Source organism: Ambystoma mexicanum, chromosome 8 (assembly GCF_040938575.1).
Source record: "Ambystoma mexicanum isolate Mex_15411 chromosome 8, UKY_AmexF1_1, whole genome shotgun sequence".
NCBI lineage: Eukaryota > Metazoa > Chordata > Amphibia > Caudata > Ambystomatidae > Ambystoma > Ambystoma mexicanum.
The window spans coordinates 968,685,388-968,708,822 of record NC_090929.1 but is presented as its reverse complement, the minus strand read 5'-3'; the positions used below and the strand labels follow the sequence as shown (position 1 = coordinate 968,708,822).

General features: G+C 44.8%; 1 protein-coding gene across 1 annotated transcript in view; it reads left to right on the top strand.

The window, feature by feature from the left end:
- EPHA8 (EPH receptor A8) overlaps positions 1–23,435 on the top strand; it is a 1,837,897-nt gene that overhangs the window by 832,439 nt on the left and 982,023 nt on the right. Inside the window, exon 3 of the mRNA XM_069610879.1 lies at positions 962–1,625. Within this exon, the coding sequence (XP_069466980.1) occupies positions 962–1,625 (664 nt within the window). The remainder of the gene's footprint in view (positions 1–961; positions 1,626–23,435) is intronic.

Here is a 23,435-nt window from a genome sequence, read left to right as displayed (position 1 = left end):
ATGGTGGAAATTGCATAACACATACATTGACCCCCTTAAGGATATACTAGAAATGACATCACACAACCTTCAACTCAGGACTCCCCAAAAGGTGACATCACACAGCTTTTGGAAAGAAGTTGACATGCTTGTGTTTAACAATGAATGTACAATAAGTATTTACATATAACATATTCCAGAGGTAAATACGAGACAAGCATAGGAGCTGCAACACAATAAAAAAATGTGAAGTCACAATTCCGGGTAATCCTTAAAAAGCCATCATTTGCTATGTCAAAGAATGCTATCATCCAATTGCCAGTAGCATGAGAGTGAGTTTGTTGAACAAAAGTGTGTGCTTCTACCACCATTGTGTAGGGTAGATATTGGGGGAATTTAAGCTGTGTGTGTCTGGAGTATGTGGTTACAGGGGAATATATGGGGGGGTCACAATGTCAAATCAATTCTACCCCTAATCTACCTCTACGTATAAAAAATAAATAAAGAAAAAATACATACAGCTTGGAGAGATCCCCGACGGTCACAAGAGTATCAATGCAGCTGGATTGCATGTGCTGCACTGCCACAAGTGTATCCAAATATGATTAATAACACCAAGGTACCTCTTAAGGTACTTTGTGAAAGTCTTTTTTGTAACCTTTATTCTCTGTAACATAATTTCACGCAGATTGACTTGTGACTTGCGCTAAGCACACTTCAGTGTTTGGTAATGGTGTGTGGTAAGTAATCTATTGGGTATTGTGCAGATTAGTGCAGTGTATATGCAAGTAGAATTGTACTGGCATGCATCAGCGAGGTCTACTCACGCCAAGTTTATATATTAGCCAAAGCACGATTCTAGACTGTGCATGGATCTTGAAATGTATGTCTTTATATCATGCTGTGTTTATTTCATTGTTAAGTAATCTCTTCCCTTCTGTCTCCCTCCCCTTTCCCATGCTGCCTTTCTCCCTGCTCTCAGTGGGATTCTATCAATGAAATGGATGAATTCTTCAGCCCTATTCATACCTACCAAGTGTGCAATGTCATGAGCCCAAACCAGAACAACTGGCTGCGGACGAACTGGGTGCAAAGGGATGGCGCCCGCCGGGTCTATGCAGAGATCAAGTTCACCCTCCGGGACTGTAACAGCATGCCAGGGGTGCTGGGCACCTGCAAGGAGACCTTCAACCTCTACTACCTGGAATCTGACAGGGACATGGGCTCCAGCACACGGGAGAACCAGTTTCTGAAGATTGACACCATTGCTGCAGATGAGAGCTTCACCAGTGTGGACCTGGGTGTCAGGCGCCTTAAGCTAAACACAGAAGTGCGGGGAGTTGGGCCCCTAATGAAGCGGGGCTTTTATCTGGCTATTCAGGACATTGGGGCTTGCATAGCGATAGTCTCCGTCAGGGTGTACTATAAGAAGTGCCCTGCCATGGTCAGGAATCTGGCCTCGTTTTCGGAGGCAGTGACGGGGGCTGATTCTTCGTCCTTGGTGGAGGTGCAGGGAGAGTGTGTCGGGCATTCAGAAGAGAGAGACACCCCCAAAATGTACTGCAGCGCAGAAGGGGAATGGCTTGTCCCCATTGGGAAATGTGTCTGCAGCGCTGGCTACGAGGAGCACAGGGATTCGTGCATAGGTAAGTGTTAATAATAGTATGTTGTGGCGTTGGAGTGACTATTCAGTCATGTTTATATTAGTGAAACATTACTAGATGAGTTTAACAACGTTACGCATCTCTGTACATTGTATAAAGCTATGGTTTAGCTCGGTTACTTTCAGCAACACATAGTGACACAATATTCACCATTATCGTTCAGAAGTTTAGCTTCAGCACCATATCTTAGTACAGTCAGGCTCTGCAACTCTCTGTGACACCTGACTGTGAATATTAGTGTGGATCTGTTTCCTAGAGAGTCCATGAAGCTGGCCTATTTGGTGTAGGTTGTCTGGAATTGCAATATTTTGGAAATCCTGAATGTGAATTCTAGTGTGAGACTACACTCCAGCTCATGGTGTCTGCTTCTCTCAGATGGACATACTTTGCAACCATCTGCATCAGCTGAGCTTGTATGTTATTGCTGAATATGGCATGCATGATGGAATGGATATGAGTGACTAGCTGCGCATGGATTGTGAGCTTGGTGATACAGAAACGGATGGTGATGTGTGGATGTTGATATGTATGATTATGTGGATGTGGATATTGATGTGGGGGTTGACCTAGATGTGAACATGGAGAGTGATTCATGCATGCACATGGACAAAAATGTGAACACACGTGGTGATGTGAATAGCGATATGAATGTGTAAGGTGACTGGACATCAATGCTGATGTGGATACTAACATGGGAAAGTTGATGGTGATTTGCACAGTGTCATGGATAATGATTGTAAAGTGGCTTGTTATGTGTATGTGGGTGGTGATGGGGTGTTTATATGAATCTTGGTGGTGATGTGCATGTGGGTGGTTATATGCCTGTATGTCGAGATGTGGTTGTGGATGTTGGAACAGATATGGGTAGTGTTGTTTACTGGTGTTGGTGATGGTGCAGGTGTGGGATGCATTTAGATGTGTGGGGGAAGCTGTGAGTGGTGCTGTAAATGGAATGGTGAGTTGCAAGGGCAGTGATGTTGGCAGTGAGTATTGTGATGCAAATGGCACTGTAGATTGAGATGTGGATCGTTATGTGGATGATGATTTTGGAATGATGATGGCATTGACATGGATCATGATGCATAAGACAGGGGATAAAGATTTTGGGGATGATTCTAATGAGGGTGATAAGGAGGAACACAATGTGGCTGACGATGGGGATAGTAACGTTGATAGTTACATGTTGGTAACATGGATGTTAATGATCCCGTGGATGGTGATGAGGATGATGTAGATGAAGGTGATGCAAATGTGATCGCGATTTACACAAAATGGTAATGTGAATGGAATGATGATGTAGATCGTGGCATGTATGATGGTGTATCTATCTATCTGCCTATCTACCTGCCTATCTATGTAGTTGTGTTTTTGTTTTACTTTTGTCATGTATTAAATTAATGTAACTTCTAATGAAGGGGATCGACCACATGTAAATCAGTCTTGTCCCCTTCTCAAAATGAACAGTTTAATATGAATTGCTAATTGTACATGTTTTAGCCTCATCATTGAGGTGTCGCTTGTGTCTCTGGGCATAGTAGACTCACTGCCATTGCCATTTGTCTGGGCAACCATCCAAACCATTGTTTGTCAACATGCCATGTAATTACAGAAGGGTAAAGATCATGCAAATCAGGCTTGGCCACATCCCAAATGGAAGTCCAGTCTGTACTGCTTGGCCACATCGCTTTTGCATGTGGCCACAAACACCCCAGCCATGTTTTGGCCTTATTAGGTGTCATCAATGAGGAGTAGCTTGGGCCTCAAAGCACCATAAACTCAGCAGAGCATGCCTGTCTCTAATATGGTTGTAAATGCATAACTGAAAAGCGAAGGATGGAGCACTTGGAATAATTCACTCGTGCTTCAGTGCTATGGGCAACTGTCCAAATGATTGCATTTCATCCTCTCACGTAATTGCAGAATGGGAAAAATAACCATATCAGACTTGGTCCCTCACCAAAAGGGCCTGATCTGCTAAGTCACGCCCCTTCTGCACTGGAAAACAACCAACCCCGGACATTCTGTAACTTCAATAGACGTCATTAGTAGGGCATAGCTTTTGCCTCTAGACACAGAAGGCATAGGACCCATGTCGGGCACACCCATCCCACACAGGGTGACAGGGCAAAACTTGGCTACATTGGAAGTATAAGGGAGTGAAAGTTGGAACATTGCGTTTTGAGGGTGCAAGAAAAGAAAATACAAAGGGCTGCTACAGATACCTCTGCTGCAAACATCATATATACAGAATATAGATAGACCAATCTTCAATTTGGATAATGTATTTGAAGGATGAATGGTCACTGTTGTTGGACCATTGCCAAATAAAATGGATCCTCAGCAGCTGCCTGCTGGACTTGGTGAAACAACATAACATGACATTTCATTTGGCTGATACACGATTGGGCATCAAAGTATTATGGTATTTTGGATTACAACATGTATATACGTTATTATTTATGTGCATTCACAAAACTTCAAAGTTGTCTTACAGGTTCATGCAAACACACTTAAGATACACCTGAATGTTCCATTTGTAAATCCTATACATGAGCTGTAAAAGTGAATGGAAGTGTAACTTGGAAGTCTGGCATAAGATATGTGCTGGAGCAAAAAGCGCATACAAGTTTTCTTATACAAATGTATTTTTTTTACTTTCTTACATGGAGTGAGTTACGCAAGAGCAGTTTATTTTACAGCTGTAGGGAAATATCCCAGAGTACTCTCACTCTTTGCAGGGATATGTGTTTCCCTGATTTCCATTTGCTAAAGTATGGGGAACTAGCTCACGATCATACCTTTTCTGTATATGGGACACTTGGCAAAAGAAGTACCAAACTTGTTATCAGATGCAGCACGTTTATATTTGCGGTTATCTTCAACAGCCCGCTTGGCATTGGACATGCATTTTTATATGGAACCTTGAAACATGACGCAACACTTTACCAGTGCTGCAAAAACACTCCTACAGACCAGTGACTATTTGCTCACAGGACAAACATATTTGTTCTCCGTTGCATAGAAAACGAATTGCTTTCTGCCTTTATTTGGCCTAATTTGACAACACCTCACTAATTAAAATAATGTCTCAAATTAAATGTTTCTCTTTTATTTTGTCACTTATGCTTACCAAGAACCCAGTGACTGGCAATTCTGCCTGCACCAAAGGACCCTCCTCAGTCTCCTGGGCACTCTATTAGTTTTTCTACACCCACAATCATCTGCCTGCAGGGCTCAGCAAAGTCTCTCCCTCCTTCCTCTGTAGCACGGGTCGGCAAGCCTACTGTCTCACCACCCAGCTCAGCCGGCACTCCTCTATTTCTTTTTATTCATTTTTCTCTTTCACCCCTTCTGTCTCTCTTCACTCCTTCATTGGCCAACCTCCCAATGTCCTCTTCCTCTATCTTTTAAGCTCTTTGATTGCACCCCTCTGCATATATTTTCATAAAAATGTATATTGTTTCACCACCCATGTTTGTGCATTCTGCCATGAGGTCATCAGTCAATCATCCTCCCCCTTTAGCCAACATCCAATAACTTTCCAGTTCTTGTGATTCTCCTTCCTCAATGGCCATTGTACAGCACTCATTTCCAACCTGGATGAAATGTGTAACATAGCATCCTGACATCCTCAGTGTTTTTCCTGTTGGAACAAAGAAGCTGTCTTTACAAAAATACATTCTGCTGTCTCATTGCGCTCTGAACCTCATGTCCACATACACTGCAGTTCCGCTTTACATTGTTTGCATTTATTTTCAAAGCCAACATTGTTGGGTGAATGCCCCTGAACCCGCAGCCTGCAGTGTGGACTATGGCCTAAGCAACCATGTTCTAGTTACTAATAATTACTAGTGTTAGTCTTGTTAAGATTAGTCATTATTAGTACCCGGCGAGGGTGCAATTAGAATGAAAGAGCCATTCTGATTGGCCCTTGCCGAGTCATTACCAGGCCGGGAATCCCTCTGTCGGGATTCCATGGCCTTTGTCCCCGGCGGGGGGCGTGGCAACCCCTCAGCCAATGAGGATGCTCTAAGCGGGGCCATCCCCGCTCCGAGCCTCCACACGGCTGGAGGCTTCTACCGTCCCCCGCCAGGGACCCAGGTACGTTATTTTTTAATTTTTTATTTTTCCCCCTTCCCCTCCCTTCCGCCCTCCCAACCGCACTTACCTTCTTTTTTTCGGGAGCGGACGCTCCCAATGGCCCCCATGGCTCTCATTGGCCGCCACGGAAGGGAAAACAGACTTCGTCTCCCCTTTCCATGGCGGCCATTTTCTTTGATGTCTTTTTTTTTCTCTGCCGCAGAATGGCCCGTGGAACGGGTTAAGAACGTCATAAACACAACATTCATTTATTTGATTGTCAATGCCCCAAAGTTCTCCAAAATTTCCCGATGCACTCTGTTATCTGAAAACTGGCAGAAAATTAATAAGGACATGGGCTTAGGTTGGTAGATGATTCTTGCTGGAAGGGAAAACAGACTTCGTCTTCCCTTTCCATGGCGGCCATTTTCTTTGATGTCTTTTTTTTTCTCCGCCGCAGAATGGCCCGTGGAACGGGTTAAGAACGTCATAAACACAACATTCATTTATTTGATTGTCAATGCCCCAAAGTTCTCCAAAATTTCCCGATGCACTCTGTTATCTGAAAACTGGCAGAAAATTAATAAGGACAGGGGCTTAGGTTGGTAGATGATTCTTGCTGGATGGATCACCCAGATGAGGTATTGTCGTCCATATAAAGACTCATTAGGGAACAAATATAAACAGTGCTCTGAAAAGGGTTCCCCCGTGATGCTCATGGTGAGGCCTCCTTAGTGTCTTTTCTATATATATTGTGAAACTATTGTTTAAGCTGAAACATTTCATCTTTTCTGAGGTTACTCATGAAATGGATACCATTCAAATCTGGACAAGTAGCACCAATTATTAAGACTCATAGAGACATTTCATCTGCAGCTGAACTGTGCGCTTATTGTTATCGACACGTGGACTTATTATTGACCTTCTCTGAGCCAATCGGAATGCTCAGAATGCAGTCAATGCCTATTATTATTATTTACGGTATTTTGGACTTTCTGACTGCAAGAGAAGCAGCTAAGACATGGAACAAGACTTTCACTTTCAAATAGACATGCTGTTTACTTTTCCGTCACACCCGATGCATGCTCATGTTAAAACCATTTCTGTTCAACCCAGTGTATAAATAAAATCCTACTTTATAAATAAAGCACTTTTACCTCACCACACCAACACAACCTATATTGCTATTAGCGTTAGCTGTTTGTAGTCATATAGATTTTGGGATGGGTTATTTTCACTACGAAAAATGATACATTTCTCACACTATGAGCATATATTGCATTTATTTATTAATCATAACGTGATCAATTTCATCCAGAATTTGCCATGATCTGAAATTTCTTAGCGAAAATAACTTCTAAGCAGGCTTTTCTAACTTTTAATTTTTAACCCACGGAATGATCAAAGACAGGAATATAATACTAGCATAAATGATGGCTAAGATGATGGCGTGTTTTACAATAGGTTTGCAAGTTCTATTTTGATGGCTCTAGTCTCTTGGGAGTGTGTGCCCTCTTCATATCCACCTCCAGACCGTCCAGTCCTGATAGATCATCGACCCTCTATTGGTTGCAGTTCATGTTGCAGTGGCTGTGTGTTAGTAATGCGCGCTCGTTGCGCACTTGCTCATACGAAGAGCTGTTAAAAATTAAATCCTTCGTTCAATTCATATTGAAAACAGAGCTTTCAGAAAAAAACATTGCTTTATGAATCATTTGATTGTACTGCAGCTGCGACATCAGATGAGGCGCTGGCTCCTCCTGTGTGCATGCACTACACATGATGTGAATTTATATTATACAATATATTGCATACTCTTTTCCTTACTCCTCTCCTGATTTTCTCTTCCTAACGCCCAGGTTTGTAGAGAGATTCTGGCTAATGCAGGGAGTGGAATTTGGCTTTTAGCATGCTTATTTTGGTATTATTTGGTGACGTGTTCTCTTGCTCTTCTTGCCCGTTTCTATAAAAACGTCCATTTTGCAAAGGTGTTGGCTTACTTTTTATTACAACTCTCCATCACCTTTCATGTCACGTTTCGTCTCACTCTGGTATCACACATAGGGCTTGTGATACAGCTGGCCCTTTTCCCCTCTGCACACATGACTTTTTAGGTTTTAAGATGTAATGGGATCAGGTCAAATTTACTTGAATACTGTCGGAGCTGCAAACTATCAGTTTGCCAGAGCTTCTTGAGACAAATGACCTGCCTGGTCAGCAGTAGGCCTTAACAAGCCACTTTGTGTCAACAAGCCATAACACTAGTCTCCATGTTAGTCCGAGTTCACCAAACTTAAAACATCTTCAAATGTTTGTTCAAAATGCTGTGTGGCAATTGGAGCATGCATGAGCATTTTAGTAAACGAGATGAATGGTGCAGCATTTCTCTGCTAAAGATTTTCAAAACAACACAGAGGGGCTGACTTTCGAACTGACCTTAATGTAGGCCAAGTGGGCCTGTTATTTGTCATTTTTTGTGCAAACAGGTCATCCATTCAAACATTTCATATATGCATAAATTTTTATCATTTGCATACCTGAATGCAAAAGGGAGTCGTACAGTGGAGGCATGTACGCATTTACACTACTTTTTGCACTCCACCATTTAACTGAGTAATGGCTGACTTCCATTTGCGCGTGACAGGCAGGCAGTGTTTGCAATGGATTCCTATAGACTCCACCTGCTTTTTGCTGGTGTAAAAAGCAGGCCATATCCATAGGAATCCTCAATCTTCATGCCATTCTGGACATGAAATGCTGGCATAAATGCTCGAGTATTTGTATGGCGGAGGGGAATGGCGAATTTACGATCTGCACCACTTCTCCATCATACAAATGAATGAAAATATGGCTTGGCATGACATGCATGTGTACACATTTTACGCAAGCATTTTATGCATGAAGTTCACACTACGACATAAGGGACCTGAGCTCCAATGCATCAATAGCAATGCACGTAAAATATGTTTAGCTACAAGTACCAGGTCTGCCAACAACTATGAGTCAGTGTATTCAAGAAAACTTTGAAAGCCTCAGTGTGAAAATACTTGCAGAAGAAATCTCTCTTTAATATTCAAGCAATAGGATTAAATCTTGTGGATAACTGAATTACGTTTGGATTTCAATAAAGGCTTTTAGCATTCCCGTATTGAATAGAGCTTTTTGTATTCAAACTGGAAGGATGGCAGCAGGTCTTTTCAAAGTATTGATCTTTTTGAAGAATAGACGGATTAAAAAAAGATACATAACTACAAAAATCTGAAACAAATATTACATAAAACCATAAATTACTGTGGCATTAGTAAAACATTACAAAACCCAATCCAAATTTGCACAATGCACACAAGCAAATAAAAGTCCTTTAACAACATTAACAATTTTCCAATAAAAAAACGATTTAGTGATAATGGAAAAGCCTTGCGGTGCACAGCTAGTAATGTAATGTAAGTGGTCTTCTATAGGGTCTTTCTGCCACTAATGTTGGCCACTAAGTGTGTTGCTTTGAAAAGTAAAGAAAAGGAAAGTGTGTGAGGGTGTTAGTGGTATAGTTGGGCAGACACCTGTGGAAAACTGTGGTGTTGATGAGTGCAGGTCAGAAGCACTCATTACATTTGTGCCGGTGTGGATTTGTCTGTATTTGTGGCCGGATATGCTGTGTGTGTTTACCGTAGGGGTGATCCCAGGCTTGAGGAAATAATGATAGGTTCACTGGGGTAGTGTAGATTGCAAAAGAAGAAGAGGGTAAGAGTATGCTAGATCCTGTGGCTCAAAAGATGGCGAATAAATGAGGTCTATGGTTGAAAGACTTTAGTAGTGAGGAAGTAGTGATGAAGGTGGACGCTGGGAACGAGCAGTGGGTACAGCACTGAGAGACTTCTTTGGGAGTGGCGGTAAAGCCTATCTTTTGTTTCAGAGATTGTGCTCTCATATTGAGTATATTTGGAGAGTAGACGAGCAACAACACAACATACTACTTGATTGGGTTTTTGGTTCCTTAAGCAATAGGTACAGCAGTCCAGTCTTAATTGTACACTTTTATTTTTTAGCAATCCATGTGCTCGGTCCATGTAAAAGACAAGACGTAAGGACCAATATTTTCTGGTTTTGTTTACCATGGTTCGCAGCTGATTATCCAATTCAGTTACTTTAGGACATTCAGAACGCCATTGGCAAAGAAGCTGGAAGGAATTTGTGAAGGTATAGCTATCAAAAAGACTGCTATTGACACCATGGGGGTCCTTAGGGATGGTAAAACATTCAACAGAGATAAGGACATATCCATTTTTGATTTCACCCCCATATCAGAGGAGGACCTAGCCTCAATGATTACTAAACTTAAGGCTACCAACTGCACAGGCAATCCTTGTTCATCAACTATTATAAAAACCTGTTTGCCCTCTCTAGTGCATGTCATTTGCAAATTTGTTAACTCATCCTTTGCCTCTGGCATTGTTCTGGACGAGATGAAGGAGGCTTGGGTACCACCGCTGTTGAAAAAGCCTAATCTGGATCAGAGTCTCCCTATCATTTACAGGCCCATAACGAATACCCATTCCTGCTCAAAATACTGGATTGTGTTGCTTACTACCAAATGGCCCAACATCTAAATCTATACCCTATTCTTAATCCTCTCCAATCAGGGTTTAGACAAGGCTTTGGGACAGAAACCTCTCTATTGGACCTTAAATCGCAACTTCTAAAGAGACTGGACAATCAGCAGATCTCTCTACTCATCTCATTGGATCAATCCGTGGCGTTCGACTTGGTCGATCATACCAATCTGGCCGATAGGTTGACGTTGGTGGCAAACTGCTCCCCGGCTGCCACTAAATGGTTGCTATCGTTCCTATCCAATAGAATCAGTAGGGCCTGCGCTGATGAGGTGATAGCACCTGCCATACCGGTGCTCTATGGAGTCCGCAGAGAGCCAGCTTATCACCTTGCATCTACAATATTGTCATGGTCCCCTTTTTTGCACATCTTGCACAAGAGGGGTCCTCTTCTCCAATTATGTCGACGACACGCAATGTGTCATTCCCCTCACGGGACATCATGATTCGGATCAAATTGAACTTAACAGAATATTCTCCATGATCGAGCATTGGATGATGCAGAACAATCTAGTCCTCAATCGGGGTAAAACCAAACTCATGGTAGTGGGTTCTGAGGGCATCTTAGCCAAACTAAACCCTGCATATAAACACTTCCAGTTGGGGGACATGGAAATTCCGACTCTCCCGAAATTGAAAATCTTGGGAGCGGTGCTGGACCAGTCACTGAATATGAAGGCCTATGTAGGTTGCACGGTCACATCTGCATCTTATTACATCAAACTACTGGCTCATTTGAGACCGTACATTTCCCAACAGAATGCTGAGGCAATTGCACAAGCTATAATAGGCTCTAAAATAGACAACTGCTGTAGCCTACTGGCGGGGGCTAGCAAAGCAGTAGACTTCAAGTGGTACAAAATGGAGCAGTGAGAGTCGTAACAGGTCTTTCCTTTCGCTCTCACACAATGGAAGCACGACGGGCACTACATTGGCTCCCTGTAGAGGTGCGAATCTCCTTTAGACTGCTGGTGATTACCTGCAAGTGTTTCATGGGGACTACGCCCCCCTATCTTCAAAAGCACATTAGGGAAAACCCCTGCCACAGAAACCTAAGATCTAATAATCAAAATCTTCTCTTTCAGCCCAGATGCAAAACCAAGAAAGTCCAAGCAGGAGCATTTTTTTGCGTGGCTCCTACGCTCCTGAATACTCTGCCATCTCACTTAAGAAATTCATCCTCAATGAGCACCTTCAAAAAGAGCTCAAGACCCTGCTCTTTAATTAGCTCCTGTTTCCTCTTTGCTTTTAAGCCCTTTCTGTCTCTCCTGTTTCTTGGGACAGCTATCTGTTCTTTGTTCTTGTCAGTCTTGTACGAGCCCTCACACCCATGGGTTCATGACTGAGCAGTATAAATGTTTTAAAGTAAAGTAGAGTAAAGTAGGATCCTCGTCTTGAGCTTTTTTTCTGAATGCCAGGTGGTCCACTTCTGTGTGAAGGTGTATAGGTAGAGAGTTCCATAATTTGTGGCCACGAGGTTTGATGGGTATCTTCCTTATTTTACTGTGTTGATGTTAGGAACTAGGAATACATTAGTGCGCTGTAAAGTGTGTGGTTTTGGAATGTGCTTGCAAAGAAAGCTGGGCCCGTTCAATTGTAAGCCTGATGGGTGATGCAGAGGGTTGTAAAATGTATTATTTTCTTGGCAGGGTGCTAGTAGAGCACATTAAGTGCAGGGTTGATGTTTTCAAACCTTTTCATCCTGATGAGTAGCGTGATCTCTGTGTTTTGGACGGTTTGTTGTTTTTTCATAAGGTATTCCTGGAGTCTAGGAGAAAGGCTGTTTTGCCAGTAAAATCTTGTTAGTAATACTAATAATAATTATTATAATTTAACATTTATTATAGCGCTACGAACCCTCAGGTATCTGAGTGCTGCTTATTATTACCCACGGTGTGTGGTGCTCATTTATCAACCTCGGAAGGATGAAAGGCTGAGTTTGGCCCTGCCAGGATTCGAACCTGCGTCAGCAGGCTCTGCACAGATGTCAAAGCGAGCAGTCTGCTTGCTGTGCTATCCGACCAGCATTAGGACCAGTGATATCACTGTTATGCACCTGTGGATAAAGGACAAGTATGGTATGATGTGTTATAGTGTGCAGAGTTGAATAAAACATTTCTGTCAATAGCTGACATCCAAACCACTAGCGCAATAGTCTTCCTTGAATCTTATAGATAACAGTCAGCCTTTACTTGAGGTTTTATCAATAAATTGAACTGGAAGGTGATGACCTAAAGGTTTTGATTGAATCACAACCATGGGAATTGATCAGGGCAACCATCCAGACCACTATTTCTTAGCAAGCCTCACTGGGTGTCAGCAGTGAGGAGTACCTCGGGTCTCTAGGCTCAAAAGGCTTGGGCCCCATACTGGCCATACTCTTAACTAATCTTAACAACAGGAATTGCTCTGTGTAACCATCCAGACCATGTTTCTGCCTCTTACGCCATTACAAAGGGAACAAAAAAAACATTTGCAAATAGGGCTTGGTCTCATCCCGATAAATTGGGCCCCAGAAACACTAACTGCATGATTGGCAAATGATTTCACTAATTTATTTATTTATTAATGTATTCTTTCATTTTTTGCAGCGCAAAACATCCTTGGGTATCTGGATGCTAATTACATTAAGGAAAAAGAGGAAGGGGGTGGGGAGATGCAGTGGTGGGATGGAAGAGTCTTAGGATGATCAAAGTTATTTGAACAACCAAGTCTAAGTTTATGCGGAAGGTCCAGTAGGCCTATTTTCTTCTGAGTGCTGGTGGTAGATTATTCAGAGATTGACGACACAACAGGGAAGCTCTTGCCCCCTACTGAGAGGCGATGGAAGCTGGGGATCTTCAGGAAGTGATAGTTCGACGATCTAAGAGATCGAGCATGGGTATATTTCTCCACGCAGCATTAGAGATAGGTCGGGGCAGTGTTGGAGAGACATCAGTTATCCAGGGACAATGTTTTGAACTTAATTCTTTCCCGGATAGGCAACCAGTGGGAATCTCTCCTGGCTTTAGAAATATGTTTAGATAAGGAGAGACCAATGGCCGTTCGGAGGGCATTGTTCTGAGTCATCTGGAGTTTGTTCATTTTAGATTCAGAAATAGCAGTAAATAAGGCATTACAGTAGTCGAACTTGGCTCCTGTGATAGCTTTTGCAATTGTTAGGCAGTTGGGAGTGGAGAGGAAGGTCTGTTGCATGAAGTAGTTTTGCTGTGTAGGCCGCCGCTGAGGTGATTGAGTTCACTTGGTCAGAGAGGTTGAGGTTGGCATCCAGGTAGATGCCAAGACTTTTGGCTGCTGCAGAGGTTGGGATACGGGTCCCATCAATGATAAACTCCTTTTATGCTTGGTCAATTTTGCGAAGTGTGGAGTTGGTGCTGACGATGATGATTTCTTTTTTGTCGTTGTTGAGCCAGAGTAGATGGGAGGCCATCCAATATTGTATGACCTGGTATACAGAGTTTATGGTAGATGAGTCCTGGGCATATGAGCTGCAAAGGGGGATAAGGAGCTGCATGTCATCAACATAGTTCGTGTAAATTATGCCTAGTTGGGCCAGGTGATCGAAGAGGGACTTTGTGTAAATGTTGTAGAGGGTGGGGGAGAGGCAGAAACCTTGGGGGACTCCACAGGTGATGGGAGTAGGATCAGCAGAAAAGTCATTGATGGAGACTCATGAGGCTCTGGCAGCTTTCAGGGACCTAATCCAATTGGTGGCTGATGGAGAGAAGTTCACGGTTGAGGCAAGTTGAGAGCAGAGGTTTTGGTGGTCTACAAGATGAAATGCTGCATAGAGGTATAGTATCATCAGGAGGGCAGATTTGCCAGTGTCTTTGATGGCATCGATTTGGATTTTCAAATCAAGTAGGGTAGTTTTGGTTCCATGTTTGGGGCGGAATCCTGATTAGCGTGTGCCCAGGATGGTGTTTTCCTCAAGATACTGTTGAACCTGAATATAAACAACATGATCCCGGATCGTCAAGAGGTAGGGTACCATAGTAATGGGGCAGTAGTTTGTTGGAATGGAAGGGTAAAGGGAGGGTTTCTTGAGGAGCAGTAGGACCCATGCTTCCTTCAAGGATGTGTGCACCGAGTTGGTGGAGAAGGATGCGTTGATGATGGCTGTGAAGAGGGGTATAAGTGACTTGGCACAGTTTTTGATGATTGGAGCTGGCAGGTGTCAGTTCTGCAGTGTGATGGTTTGAGGCTCTTAATGATCTTGCTGACATCCATGTCTGAGAAGGGGTGGAATCTGAACGGGATGCAGTTGTGGGTCAGTAAGGGGCTGGGTGCTGAGGGCGATGGTGTTTTGGTTAGCATAGCAAGTTGCTTGGAGAGGATTTTTCCTTTGAGGGAGTTGACCTTTCCAGTGAGGGCATCTTGGAATTTTTCACACCAGCAACTGTCTACTGTTAGGTCTGGCAGGGGGCGAGGGAGTCGCTAGCTCTCAGAGAATTGTGAAGAGTTCCTTTGAGTTGAATGAGGTGTTACTGATTCTGGAATTGTAACTTTTGGCTTTGGCAGCTTGAATCTCCCTTCTATATTTTTGGCAAGGGAAGAAAAGAGGGCTTTGGAGGCAGGGGATTTTTTTTCTTCCAAGCTAACTCGGAGGCACGATTATTGGCACAGTCTTCGAGGAGTTCTACTGAGGGTTTAACTTTCCCAAATTTGAGAGGGGCAAGCGTGTTGACTACTTGTGCAATAGTTTACTTGTAGAGGTCGATCAGCACTGCTGGGTCTGTTACTGAGGATGGGGGGTGCATAAGGGTAGCAAGTACCGGTGTGAGGTTGGGAGGGTTGATGTTCTTTGTGCACTGGGCCATACATTCAGTTGTGGCTGGGTGAGCTGGACCTGGGCGTTCTGAATGGGGTATTTTGAAGGCAATGGTGTGATGGTCCGACCATGGGCAGGGGAAGGTGATGGGGGTGGGAATGTTACAATTGAGGTCGCTTAAGGAGTCTAGGGTGCAACCTTGGTCATGGGTGGGATTGACGGAACGTTCTGTAAAGCTGGCATGGTTAAGTGCCGTGGCTACACTTGTGGCCAATGAGTCTGCTGGGTCGTTGAGGCCTAAGTTGAGGTCCCCAAGGATTACAGCTTTTGAGTAGGGCTTGATGGATGAGACAATGCTTTGCATTATGTTATCTTCGAAGGTAAGGCTGGGGCCGGGTGGGCAGTAGATAACGAGGGTGGTAGAATCATTCCGAGACATGGAGATCTTGGTGAGTATGGATTTGCAGTTGGGAATGACGTTGGTTTGCGTGACTCTAATAGAGAGGGAGTTTTTAAAGATGAGGTCAACGCCACCTCATGTTTTAGAGGATCTGTCACATCTTAGGATTGCAAAGCCTGGGGGGATGGCAATGGAGAAGGCTGAGCCTGAAGCGGGAATGGAGAAAGGTTTCAGAGATGGCAAGCAGGTCGAGGTCGCTGGAGGTAATACGATTAAGGATTTCAGCTGCCAGGACTGATCTTGTATTGATTAGCACACAGTTGATGGCTTTTTGGGTGGATCTGGCGGGCGTGCGTGTTTGCTCGAGTTCGCAGTGGCTGGGGAGCGTGGAGAGGGAGACATGGGATAAACTGGGCGAGGAATCTGAGGAACCTATTTCTCTTGTGAATCGGAGGGGGTGAGGCGATGGCAGAATTGTGGATTTCGGTGAGGCCTGGTCTGCAAGTCTGCAGTGGGCTGAGTGCTTGAGGAGTGTGATGTGGGACGCACGCAGTGAGCCGAGTGCGCAGCCTAAGGAGGCTGTTCTTCGGAAGGATTGGTGGGTGCATAGCAATGGCAGAGTCGAGAATTTTGGGTTGTGCTGGGCCTGGTCTACGGGTCTGTGGTGGGTGAAGTAGTGGCCGCATGCAGTGAGCCAAGTGCATAGCCTGAGGAAGCTGTTCTTTAAAGGGGTTGGCAGGGCATAGCAATGACAGATACAGGGATTTCGATTTGTCCGGGACCTGATCTGCGTGTCTGTGGTGGACGAAGTGCGTAACCTGAGGAGGCTATTCCTCATAAGGATCGATGGGGACATAGCGATGGCAGAGCCAAGAGTGACGAGCTGAAGAGGAGGTAGGTGTGGTGGCTTGGGAGTGCATTAGAGGAGCAGCGAGGTGCAGGTGATTGAGGCACCAGGGCGCTTCCATGCCGTCCATGTGGAGCAGGAGTCCTTGGGGCTGACTGGGCATGTGTGTAAGATGCTTTAGTGGCTGGTTGAGGCCTCAGTATCTGGATGGGGTTGTTACAAGTCCAAGGTGGTGGGGTTCAGCCAGGAATGTGAAGCTAGGTTCATATTGGACGAGTTCAGCTGCGCCATTGTGCAGCGCCTAACATCTGCAGGGCTCAACACCGTTCCCTAGGCCTGCGCTGGCTTTGCCACAGAGGGTTCGGCATGCAGGTTTTATCATAGCAGAGTAGGACGTTGATGCATAGCATGTAGCGGATGTGGATCAGATGTTGATCACTAGACTTCAACAGATGCCTGTTCTCTGCTTCACTGGATTTTTTTGTTATAAAGAATTTATGAATGTCTATTTTAAAATGAACAATTAAAAATAGGGCTTCAACACGAGTATGGTGGTGCAGGAAAAATCGTTGTAACATGGCAGTAATCTCATTACCACCATGTTACTACTGGGTTCCTGCACCCCATACCATATGTTTTCTTGTGGAGTGTAGGATTTACATCCAGCAAAAAACTGTAGTTGAATCCGCAACCCTACCACCAACATAACATAACATTCTTATGCTGGATCTCACAAATGACACCAATACCCAAAAGATCAAACAGGATTGCCATACCAATATAGAATGTGACACCCTTAGGCACACAACCACTATTTTAATTAATAGGACTTGGGAAAGGTATTAGCAGATTTACACTTTGGATAATCATTTCTGCTTCCAGATTAGTTCAGGCGCATAACACATTTTGAAAGATGTACCGCCATCTTCCCTTCATAACCTAAAGGCAAAACGTAGAACGAAAGCAAGAAACAGAAGAGTAGAGGAGCTGTTTGTAAATATGACACGTCCTCCACAATATATATATATATAGCAGAAATCATGTTCTGTAATAACATTTCTGGAAGTATTTCCTGAGGGGTTCGACTGCCATAATCCAAGAGACATTTCTGTTTGTTAGCAGATCTCCGGGGATTGAATTGCATAAAGATATGTTATCAGACAGACTGTATTATGAAGCTTGTGTTTATCTTCTTCAGAGGAAAAGTCTTTACATTTGTCTATATTTCAGTCTCGAAAAGGTTTAGAAAAGGGGACCTGTCGATGATTATTCTTCAGAGTGTGGTAATGAATGCTGTAAAATGAAATTTGCTGTAGAAACTAAAGTCGGTAGGTAGCTTACATTGTACATAAAGCTACTCGCAGATCAGAAAAAATTGAGGGTGTGGTGAAATCCCAGGGACCAGCATTGAGTCGAAAAAAAACAAACAAGATTTGACCCTGTACTTTGAGTTTAACATGAATAGGGATTGGTGTACAGGTGCTCAGAAACTAATACAGTGGCATTTTGGGACTGTATAAAAGCATGTTAACATAACAAGATTTGCCATCAAGAGAAGTTCAATGCATGCATGATGTGAAAGAGTGTCATCTGTTTGCTGAGCTTGGCTGCAACTGAATGAGGAAGATGAATACATCTGTCATTCATGGTTTACTGCGTCTTGGAATCATATGTTGCTTTCACACGTATTTGCCGTTTTCAGATCATATATATTAGCAGAGACATGTTCATGAATAGTTAAAGCACTGGTGGCTGGTGTACTTGGGTGCAACGGCCCTGCTGCACTTTGTTTATGTGAGCATGGCTCATGTGCACTGAATTTACTGACAAAGATGATGCCCCGTGCTGCCTCCATTGTTTAGAGGCAAGCAAGAGCAGCAGCTTTGCCAGAGACACCAGGCTTCTCAAGGGTGTGTCTTGAACTAGGGGAACTTTTTTGATTGTTCATGTGGAACCCAAAGGCTCTAAATAAACACTGTACACAGACAACAATATTGAAAGGCCATCAGGGGACGTAGGGAGTTTGGTCCCAATGGCCACTTGTCAGCACAAATGATGTGTGTCAGGCAGGCTGATTTCCTCGAGAAAAAAGATTTGCATGTGGACTAATTTATATACCCACAATGCCTTGCTGATGTGGTTTAGAACTCGAGGTGAACTTTCAGCGATGGCTACTAGCTGGCTGGGGAATTTGGAACTTGGCTCAAATGGACTATTCCACTTTCAGATTTCTGGTGAAATCCTTTTTTTCCAAGTCTTCTTAAACAGTCCATAACGTTCTTGCTGTTTTGAAAACATGGGCCAATGCTCCAACCAGAATGCAGCCAGGTAAGCTTGGCTGACAAGGGAGACTGTGGGTCTAATACATGGAACATTGAGCGTGGAACAAAGTAACTTTGCAGTGCAAAAGTCCTCTTTGTACCGTGCTAAATGGGCTTAATTCACACAAAAAAGTCTGTAATATTCAAACCATCTGGTGATTTGCTGTTGAATCTCATTAGTTTGGTTTCTGATCATTTTAATACTAATTCTGTGTTCCCTGTCTGAGGATGTACGCACATGAATAATACAACATATCTTTTAGGTTAAGAGTTATGGTTAATCACACAAAAGGTGAAAGGTGCAAATTGAGGGAATGACAGTAACAAGGAACACACACTCTATCAGGGCTCCAGGAGTCCAGGCGCAGGAGTGGCACGAACCAACCACCCCCTCTAAGGTTTTGGCGCCTGCAAGCGAAAGCTTATGCAGACATCCGCAACCCCAGCGGGGAAAGAGGGTTAGGGAACGCTGGTTGGATGGGTACGGGGAAGTAGGAACACCGGATTGAGGTTGCAGGATATAGTATTGGATAGGACACGGGAAACATAGGGAGAAAATCATTCAAAACCAAATCATGACATTACATACATCCATGCATTGCCACACCCATTTGGGGAGTGACTCCAAATAAACAAAACAATTGGGCACTTAGCTTTGGGTTTGAGTGCTGGCCACCTGCCTGCGCACTCCAGGTCCGGTCGGTATCAGAAGCGATCGATCGCTGCAAAAAGAGCAAGAATTAGGCAATGCTCCCTATAGCTCTGAATTACAGCGACACAGCACCTTTTTACTCATGCATGCACATTGTCCCATTCTTCAGGACACGAAAGTTAGTGTGTAAGCCACGCGGGGCCCCTGCCGTGTCTTGGTTCCCCCCTGACTCTCACACCAGAATAGGGCTCATAAGGTTGAAGCGTCCTCACGCCTCAATGAGTACTGTTTTGAGCCGGCTGTGTTTCCTGGTCGTCAACCGTGCGTTTAAAAAGAACCGCACATGGTTAAAGACGCTCCGGCATTGTTTTGGGGTTCTGGGCGTGACATGCGGGAGCTGCACGTGGCCTACGATAAACCGCAAGCGCCGTTAGTTCACACTCGTATGGGTTAATGTGAAAACTCAAAAGAAATAACGTTGCTTTCGGGATTAAATGTCATCCAGTGCAACTGTACACAGAACTTAACTTAGCCGTACGCAGGGGGGCTTAAGAGTGTGGGCGTTAACCCCCTGCGCGTGATTCCCCATTAATTCTCTGTCCCACAGCTGGGCATGCATGCGTCACTTATCTGAGAGCCTCGAGGGGCCTGGCTGAAAGGTCCATGGGGCGTGGCCCCTCGCGTAATCCCCTCAGGCTGGAGCTCCGGAAGATGCGACTGCTCGCGATGAAGTTCTGAGCACAAGCCCCGTGCTTGGAGCTTCGCGCATGCGCGCCGGCTCGCCACCCCCCATGTGGCTTGAGAAGTGTAGTTCTTGCCGCCGGGTGTGCTGGGAAATGTGGTCCTGGAAGGCTTCCTCCTATGGAAAGGATGAAGAAGCCTTCTGTAGGGCAAAACACTATCCCCTCGCACGCTGGGCAGTCTGTACCTCTGCCTGGCACTTCTGGTACCCTGACAGTACTCCCCCCCCTTCCGAAGGGTTTGAGGATTGGGTTTCCCCGGATAAGCAGCATGAAAGAGTCTCACAAGTTTCGGAGCATGGACATTACAAGCTGGTTCCCAGGAGCGGTCTTCAGGCCCATACCCAACCCACTCTACCAAATAATACACCTGGCCATCCCTTCGCAGTCGTGAGTTCAAGATAGCTTGCACCTCATATTCGGGGTGACCCTGCACCAACACGGGTGGTGGTTTCTTAGTGCGAATAGTGGGTCTAGCTGGTTTGAGTAAAGACACATGAAACGTGGGATGGATTTTCATTTGAGCTGGCAAGGCTAAACGAACAGCCACCGGATTTATTATCTCAGTGATCGTAAAAGGCCCAAGATACCGGGGCTGTAATTTACGAGGACCCTGTAAACGTATATGCTGGGTGGACAACCATACCCGATCCCCCTGGTGGTAAACGGGACTAGGGCGCCTTTTCTTAACCGCATAGGATTTATAGGTCTCTTTGGCTTGTTGTAGGTTGTGCTGTATATCTCCCCATACTTGTTTCACGTGTGCATGCCGTCCTACAAGCGTGGGTAAATCTAATGAAGGGGCTATCGGCGACATGGGCATGGTCCGTGGATGATAACCGTACATGCCGAAAAACGGCGTATACTTTGTTGAGCTGTGCACAGAATTGTTGTAGGCAATCTCGGCCAACCAGACATATTGCACCCAGGAAGTTTCGGCAGTGGTGGCATAACAGCGCAAATATTGCTCTAGACCTTGGTTGACCTTCTCAGTCTGCCCATCGGTCTCAGGATGGTACCCAGACGACAGGCTGACTTCCATATTGATCAGTTTGCAGAATGCCCGCCAGAATCGGGATGTAAACTGAGGTCCCCTATCTGTAATAACACGAGAGGGAAGACCATGTAGGCGTACTACATTATTAAGGAATAACTCGGCTACCTCCCCCGCAGTGGGCACGCCCTTGCAAGGGACAAAGTGACCCATCTTAGTGAGGGAATCTACAATGACTAGGATCGAAGTGTGTTTATCCACTGGTGGTAAATCCACAATTAGATCCATTGTTACGGTGTGCCATGGAGCTGATGGCGTGGGTAAGGGTTGCAGTAATCCTGCCGGTTTTTGATGGCCAGCTTTCTGTCGACTGCATGTGTCACAATCGGATACGTAACTCGAGTATCTCGCAACATAGTGGGCCACCAAAAATGTCGCGCTACATTTCTTTGGGTTTTTGCTGTACCTGGATGTCCAGCTAGTGTGGAATCATGACACCACTGCATTACCTCAGTCCGCAACTTTGACGTGGGCAAATACAAAGCCTTTTCATAATAGGGAAGGCCATTCACAATAGTATGTTTGGGCCCTCTAGTGCTCCATTCTTCTAACTCTGAAGCTGACATATTTTCTAGCACATCCTCAAAAATGTTAGGTCTACCAACCACGCCTATAATCTGGTGTGGGGGTATTATTGGTCGGGTCTCACTCGCTTGCTTCTCCTCAGGCTCGGGATACCGAGACAAGATATCAGCTTTACGATTGTCGGTCCCAGGCCGATACGTGATAAGGAAGTCGTAATCGGCAAAGAACAGAGCCCACCGTAATTGGCGGTGGCTGAGTGTCTTAGCGGTTTTTATAAACTGCAAATTGCGGTGGTCAGTCATGACGGTTATTTTCTGACGGGCCCCTAACAGATAATGCCTCCATTCTGCAAAGGCGGACTTCACTGCCAACAGTTCCCTGTCGGCTATGGTATAGTTTATTTCTGCCGAGAGCAGCTTCCTGGAATGGTAGGCTACTGGGTGTAGAAGGCCAGTTTTAGGATCACGCTGGGAGAGGATTGCTCCCAGAGCATAACTAGACGCATCTGTTTCTATCACGAATGGTATTGACAGATCTGGATGCCTTAACACTGGTGCAGACGTGAATGCCGACTTGAGTTGTTGAAAGCCACGCTCGGCAGATTCGTCCCAACGAAATGCTCGACCCTTCCGTAAAAGCGTAGTTATTGGGGTTACCAGTTCTGAGAAATTTTTAATGAACCGCCGATAGAAATTAGCAAAGCCAAGAAAGGCCTGCACTTCCTTCACGGAAGTGGGTGCTGGCCAATCCAAGATTGCTTGGACCTTTCTTTTGTCCATTTGTACTCCTGACGGGGTCAAAAAGTACCCAAGGAATTCAACCGTGGTGCAGTGAAATTCGCACTTTTCAAGCTCGGCGAACAAGTTGTACTCTCTAAGGCGTTGTAAAATTGCCTTCACATGCTGAACATGCTCTTGCATATTTCGTGAGTAAATTAAGATGTCGTCTATGTACACGACAGCGAACACATCAAGATACTCACGAAGTACTTCGTCAAGGAAGTGTTGGAAGGCTGCAGGGGCGTTACAGAGACCAAACGGCATTACTTGGTATTCGTATAAACCAAATTTTGTTCGAAAAGCCGTTTTCCACTCGTCCCCAGCTCTGACTCGCACCAAGTGGTAAGCCCCTCTTAGATCCAGTTTAGTGTAGACTGTGGCGTCTCGCACCTGATCTAATAGAACTGGTATTAGGGGTAGTGGGTATCGATTTTTTATTGTGATGCTGTTAACCCCGCGATAGTCGATACAAGTTCTTAATTCACCAGACTTTTTGGGGACAAAAAAGAGCGGTGACGAGACTGGCGAGTTGGAGTGCCTAATAAACCCACTGCGTAGGTTATCATCGATGTATTTTTTAAGGTGGGCCGTTTCCGCCTCGGTAAGGGCGTAAATACGACTACACGGGAGTACTGCCCCGGGTTCCAGATCTATACGGCAATCGAAAGACCTATGTGGTGGTAATGTCTCAGCTGCTTGTTTGTCAAACACGTCCTTGAACCCATGGTATTCTGTGGGCAAACGCTGGAGGTCTTGCATCTCCGTCAGCATTACAACGGGCCGTAGAGGGGAGTCATGATCGTTCCGAGGAACTATACAACCTTTTTGACAATAGTCTGATGAAAAGGTAACTGTGCCTGTTGACCAGGACACCTGTGGGTCATGCTTCCTGAGCCAGGGAAGCCCCAAGATTAGGCGGAACTGTGGCGCAGCTATAAGGTCAAATTGCACCTTCTCGAGATGAGTTCCCGAGCAACGCAGTTCCAGCACTTGGGTTCTATGGGTTATGGGCC